The 7,309-nt window shown below is 36.9% G+C and overlaps 1 protein-coding gene across 1 annotated transcript; it reads right to left on the bottom strand.

Moving 5' to 3' along the window:
• Positions 1–2,244: 2,244 nt before the first annotated feature.
• LOC101598306 (protein PPP4R3C-like) lies at positions 2,245–4,590 on the bottom strand. The gene is made up of 2 exons (XM_045140514.1): positions 3,672–4,590; positions 2,245–3,593 (listed from the first exon to the last, which is right to left on the bottom strand). The coding sequence occupies exons 1-2, from the start codon at positions 4,588–4,590 to the stop codon at positions 2,245–2,247; spliced, it is 2,268 nt and encodes a 755-aa protein (XP_044996449.1).
• Between the last annotated feature and the right edge of the window lie 2,719 nt (positions 4,591–7,309).

Genomic DNA, 7,309 nt, shown 5'->3' with positions numbered 1-7,309 from the left:
TAGAAGAATGGATAACAAAGATGTGGTATATCTACACAATGGAATTCTATACAGCAGTAAGTAAAAACGACATAAAGAAATTTGAGGAAAAATGGTTGAACCTGGAACAGATCATTCTCAGCGAACTTACCCAATCACAGAAAAAAAAATCGACACATAGTCTCACTCATCTACAAGACCTAACCTGAATCTACCCAAGATACCTTACATACCCAGCAAGCACCTCATGGACTAGACAATAGGATGGATGGGAGGGCGGGGAGGGCATCGAAGGGTGGAAAGCAGTAATCCGGACCCAAACGACAATGGTACCATAAAATTCTACTTCCTAAAAGACAGACCAAATAGCTGAACCTTCACTAGACCCTTACAGGAAACACCTGAACCACAAGACACTGGAGAGGGTAGGATCAAAACTGACCTAATCTCCTACATCTTCCCTCCCTCCCTCTCCCCCTCTCCCCCTCTCCCCTCTATCTCTCTCCTCTCTAACTCTTGTATATTAGTTATGTTCTTCCTCAATTTCTTAGTGGACACTGACCTCTAACCCCCACTTCCAGCTTGGGCCTACCATCCACAACGAGCTTTTGATCAGAGAAACCTACAAGGTTTCCCAAAATAATGACAGACTTCTGTCAGAGTACTTGATGACCCACCAAAGGCCAGTGGTAAGACCCTATTGCTGAAGACTCCATACGCAGCTGATGTGTAAAATGGAATGACATGGCTGGAAGCCAGGAGAGAGTCAGTCCCCAGACAGTCAGCATGTCTAGCGCCAGAAGGTGCTACATAGGCGACTGGGGGAAATGACCAAGATCTGTCCAAGCAACTCATTGTCTAACCTAATTAGCAACAAATAACCTGATGTGATGCCCACACAAGTGCAATAGTGGTACACAGCCATGGTGAGGAACCAATTGCTCTTGATTTGTCTAACTGATCCCCTCAGTGGTACTAGACCCATAGCTGGAGCTGGGAAACAAGTCAGAACCATACCGAAACACAAGCCCACTCTACAATATCAAGCCACCATCAATCACAGGGTATAAGAGGGCCTACACCTATCAAACTGTCTATCAAAACAGTAAGTGTTATCTCAATTTTCTAGGTGCTAACTTACTCTCCGTTGGAGAATCTGCTTCTCTTTTCCAGATAGATGCAGATCCTAAGAAGAGAGCTGCCCCAACATACCTCAAAAGGGGCCCAACTGAAACTAAGGACAACTGGCGAAACAAGCAAGGGTGATGTTTTCCTGTGAACCGGATACCAGCACAAAGGGGAAGGAGAGCAACGCAGAGAAAAATCAACTCCTACCAAATCAGAGAGCCAGAGCCTCAGAGGCCCCCAACCCCTCAGCACTGAAGCAGACCAAAAATGAACCCAACATGGCTCAGGGAAATTTTGCGGAAGAAGGGGTAGAAAGAATGTCAGAGTCACATGTTGGGTCATGACTTGCAGAGACATTTATCATACCAATAACTGGGGGCTAACTCCACAATGCACGACCCATTTACATCAACAAGGAGGGTCCAATGGGAGGGGATAGATCACAGCTGAGCCTAAACAATGATACCAAACTGCCTGTATTTACTGAAAAGAAAACTAATAAATTAAATTTAAAAAAAAAAGAGAAATCAAGCTGAGTACCAACATTCATCTGTTTCCTTAATAAAGATGTAATGTCATTGGCTGATTTGTGTTCCTACATTGTTTTACTACTTTCAGAGGACCTAGAGAATACTTTTCTGAATACCACTCGCCCAACCTTAATAGCTCTAATATAAAAATTCATTAACAACTGCACCTTTTGGATTCAAGTTGCATTTTTTATTGGTGAAAATAGATGCTGAGAATTGCTTTGCTCTAATTATTCACAAAGCTGAAACTCTTCTAAATCTTCACAGAAATGTTGAAAAAAAATCTCAGTGTTTCTAAATGTTGACTTTGTTTTGCATACAAACATAAATGTCTTCAAAAATTGCAACTTAAGTCAAAACCAAAAAAATTGCTTCTAATATCCAGCCCTGAGTTATATATTATCTTACAAAAATATTTCCTCCCTGCAAACCATCTCTCAAAGTACTGGTTACTTTTAATATATATTCTCTTTTAGAAAATAAGACCCTTTAGTTCATAATAATATTTGCTACTCAGTTAATATGAGAAAGTTTTCAGAATAAAATGTTCAGTTTGTGATTGTTACAGAATTTTGGGCAAGGCACAAATTGAGGGGATACAATGATTTTATGAATTAAGATTAGGTCGTTTCTTGGGAGATCCTTTGCCTTCATTATCTTCATCTTCATCATCATAGCCACCATCATTATTATACTCTGAATAGTAAATGGAAGAAACCATGTTGCTATAATGTGGCCTACTTGAGCTGCTGTCATCATCAGAATAAGATGAAGAAAACTTAAAGTCATCAGAAGATGTTCTTTTTGGACTTCCTATATTATATTCTATTTCTTTTTCTTCTTTATGTTTCATAACAACATTCTTTCCTACTGATGGCAAAACTGTTTTATTTCCATCCCCCTCAGGACACATTACTTTCTTGGCTCTCACCTTCATGGTTTTGGTGCATCTGCAATATACATTCTTGTATATTACAGAGTGTATTTTCTGCCTCATTTGTTTTTCTTTCTCTTTCTCTTCTTCATATTTAATCTTCAACCCTTTAAATGTCTGAACATATTCAATTGACTCAAAAGCTTGATAAAACTTTTGCACTATGTGTGAAACAAGAGATTTAATGTTTTCCACTCTTATCCATTCAAATATCTCAATAATAGCTGAATTTAACATATTGTACCGAGTTCCATTAAGCAGAAAAACTTTTACAATTGGTTCAAAAAGATTTTTTTTGATTATATAATGATTTAAAAGTTCATCTTTAAGGCCAATCATTCCCTTCATAAAGCGAACAACACGCAGGGTCAGGAAAGTGTGTTTTGAATTCAGCAGTACTAAGACTTTTTTCAGCAAATTTTTTTTCAAGATATAGTTTTTCATATAGAATGCATGATATTGTACACAAAATGTGAGTAGATCTAAAATTAACTCAAGTAGCTGTGCTGTTTGGTAATTATCAGAGCAACTTTTTTCCTCGTTGGGTTCACATATGTTATCTTCATTATTGTTTGGTGAGGTGGCAGCCAAAAGTGGTGCTATCAAGTTATTCATGCAATGTGTATAAAAGAAATTTAGAAATTCACTTCTTGCACATATGTCATCAGTTATGTCCATGTTTTCTGGATCAAGTACACACCAAATAATTTCCTTTAAATGAGTGGCACATGCAAGGTGAGGATCAATATCACAAGCCATTTGCTCAATTACTTTGTTAATTACAAGGTCATTATCTTCACACTCCACAGCTTCTTGCATTGCATACTCTTGGACCATGCATGGATTATACTCCACTAGATAACCAAATGTATCTACAGCAGCTACTTTTATCTGGTAATCATCCATATTCATTGAAATTTTAAGTGTGGTAATGATTCCTAGATTTATCAATGTTTTCAGTAATGCATCTTTGATTTGAGACTCTAATGTTTGGAAAAATGCACAAAGTTCCTTGCAAAAAAGTAGCAATTCAAGCCGTCTGTCATTACTGATAGTATAATCTGTTAATTGTGTAAAAAGTTCATACAAAAATGTTTCATCATTTTGTAGCATGGTAACCATTTCAGTTTTGTGGCACAAAATAAAGTTTGTAATATCGGAAAGAAGATTCTCTTCAAATATGGATGGTGTAGGCAAAAGAATGTCATGGATATACTGTATTCTGTAGATCTGTTCAATTTTTTGCTTTAGTTCAGGTTGTGTTATTGGCACAATTTCCTTGAGTTTTGCATTTTGCATCAAAAATTCTCTGTGCCTTTTTGGCTGGTTCAAAGCAGGATCATATTCAAGGCATCCCACCACATCCATAATACACTCATCAGAAAACATGATCTTAAACAGAGAAATATTATTGAGAAATAAGATTCCTTTAATAATTTCATGCAAATAATGTAAGCCTTTAGTATTCTGTAAGTGCTCACAAGTGTGGAATAATTGCAGTAGTTGCTCAATATAATTCTCACTCTGCAAGATCACAGCCACATTTTCATTCTGGCTATCAGAGGGAGAAACTGAAGTAAATAAATTGGCAAGTTTTTCAAGTGTATCAAGTTGACAGTTAGATGTCTCAAGCAGGTTCCATAACTGTGGCATTTCATCAAGTCTATCTGATTCATTAGAAAAGTCCTCTTTGGATTCCACAATTGGATCATTACCTTGGACTTGGCATATGTCCTCCCAGATATCTTGACAATCATCTGTGTCCTGGAAATACAGTGCCATACCATGATTCTTCCCTTCGGACCAAATAATCAAATCCTCTTTTGGTTTCTGGTAGAGCACATTATGATGGACTTTGGACTCTACAATCACAGAGTCATCTAATTCTGATTGAACAATTAGGCACACTCCGTGGAGCCGCTCGATGTACTTGGATGATATTTGCCCTGTGCCTATTTCTCTCCACTGCTCATCTTCAATCAGAACATAGACTTTTACTTGATGAGGTCTGGCAGCCATGATGACTTCCAAGCTTGCCTGTCTGGGTCTTACCCTTACATCTGAGTTTGCTTTTTAGGGTGTGATCCTTGACCAGGGCCCTCAGCTGTACGTGCTCTGGGCAGAAGAAGCTAATGCTGCCTTGACAACAACTATGGCAGAGGTGGCGATTCTGAAAAATCGTAATAGAGGACAGAAGTTCAGTAATGGTTACACCTGTGGTCGACATTAAGAGAGGGCCAAGTTTAACCATTGTCCAGGGAATAAAGGTGCTTCCCAGATTTAAAATATCCCCAACCAGCCTCTTTATTCCCTCTATGCACTTGAGTAGCTGTGCCTGTTTTAAGCTAAAGAATATCTCAGTTTTGGCAAGGGTCTTGTGATTTTCCCCTCAGTTTTTCCTAAAAGAACTGTGTTTATGTAACAAATACTATATGTGTTAAAGGGAACTACTTCCTCTACCTTAAAAATGGAAGCCTCAAAAATACTCTATACCCGTCCCATAAAATATTTTGTATTTCAGAAATATACTCACTCATAAGATGTACGATGATGGTGACAGTCCTTTTCGCAAATTTACTTTAATCACCAACGTCTGGGCCAACTCAGACCTTGACATCGCCAGGTTCCACGTTGCTAGATGCACAGTGACGCAAGCACGCAATGTCGCACATGCGCCCAAGGGGGCGCACGCGTTGAGTTCGATTGCAGCGTTCTCTCTCTCTCTCTCTCTCCAAACAGACAAACAAACAAACAAACAAACAAACACCTAAAACATAACCCCCAAACTTGACAGTATGTCAGTAAAATCCCATGCCAAATAAGCTGGTGTAGATGAATTATAGACCAGATACACTGCCAGAATTAGATAAATGAAACAGGGTTTTCTCAACAAGGATTTGCCTAGTTTTGTATCATTTATTTATATATTTTGAGAAAAGATTCTACTCTGAAAGCGAGTATGTCAACCCCATTGCTCTATTCTGCTCAGCCAAAAGTTTTGCTTTCTGTTACAATGGCTGATACATTTCTACAAACGTTTTCCTATACATCAGTGCATTGTTTATTATCGAGGAAGGACTTGACACAAGCAAAAGTGTAGTTAAAGCCTGGTGTGGTGGTTTTCAATCCCAGTAATCCCAGCACTCAGGAGGCAGAGGTAGAAGGATTTCTGTGAGTTCAAGGCCACCCTGAAACTACAGCATGAGTTCTAGGTCAACCTGGGCTAGAGTGAGAGCTTACCTCAAAGCATCAAACCAAAAAATAAGCCAAAATTTGACAGGACTGAATATTGATCATCAGGATAAATTATTTTTTATCTTATTTTTCATTTATTTTCTTTCTTTTGTGACTCTGTGGGTCAAATATAGAGCCCTGGACTAGTCTACTACGAAAGGATGCTCCACTGAGCTCATTCTTCATAATGAGCATAGTAATAACAAACCTTACAAATGATAATATTTGAGTAAGTACTTATTTATGATTAAAAACAGTTAATAACTTGAATCTTCAGTATATTCAAGGCAGGCACCATGGCAAGAACTTTATATTTTACATAATTTCATAATCATCTAGTGATATAGTAGTATTAATAGTTCTTTTAGGGTTAGGATACAGAGAAATAAAATAAATTGGCAAATGTCATATATGTAATAAATTGAGGAATTCTGATCTGGACATGTATTTCTAATTCCAAAATTGGTTTACACAGGCATTGAACCACTACTGCCTCCCTTTCTTGGCATTCATCACACTCTATTTCACATTCTTCTCATCTATATAATTTGTAATCAACATTAAATAATCAAGGCAAGATGAAAGTCATACATTTCCTCCTTTTTAGATCCACATCTGTGTATAGCCAATTGAAAAATAGAAACTTGGATGTGGCAACTAAGATGATTTTTGATGTAACAGCAACTTCTGTAATTTTCTTTTCTTAAAAAAAAAATTCCCCCAAATGTTAACCCTATTATTGCAAGGGAAAACTGAGAACTAGACTACATCATATGCATTTGAAGTTAACTAGGACAATTTTTAATAAGTGCTTCATTTTTCATAGAATTGATGAAGTGTGACAATTTCCAAAGGAAGAAAGAAAAAAAAAATGTTCTACACCTCTCTTGCAATATAGCATTGAGAAGATTATATTCTGGAATACTTAACAAGACAGCATAGTTAGAGCATGAAGGGGAGGTGAATGCAAAAGACAATCATTTATGAAAAAAACACAATCACTGCAGAATGGTTTAGAAACATTTAAAATTATGAATCATGTTTAAACATAATTAATAAAAATGTATACATGTATAGTGAAAATCACACATTATTTCAGTCATAGAGAATTAATTATATAAAATGTGAATAACTGTAGGCTAATTGTGCAGTTTTGGTCTCTGCTGTGTTTATACTAAAGTCTCTTTCATAACCAATTACAATATTGTCAGTTCTCTAAATATGCCCTCAGGTTCCATTCTATGAAGCACACATTCAGCACAAATCAGTTTTGCAATTTATAATGCTTGGAGTTTCCTGTAGGCCAATTAAGTTACCTTTATCATAATCAGCTTAACAAGGGTTTCTTTACAATTTAAAATAGCCTCAGGAACAAAATTCTTACTGCTATTTCTACAACGGTTTCATTCATTTCCTTTCTTACTGTTTCAGGAAATTAGTTCTCTTAACTTCATTAGTTATACCTATGTAAGATTATTGTTTTGTTCTTGATGTTTTCCAGAGA

Source organism: Jaculus jaculus, chromosome X, assembly GCF_020740685.1.
Source record: "Jaculus jaculus isolate mJacJac1 chromosome X, mJacJac1.mat.Y.cur, whole genome shotgun sequence".
NCBI classification, from domain to species: domain Eukaryota; kingdom Metazoa; phylum Chordata; class Mammalia; order Rodentia; family Dipodidae; genus Jaculus; species Jaculus jaculus.
Note: the sequence above shows the minus strand (reverse complement) of the source record. Positions and strands in the feature narration are given on the sequence as shown.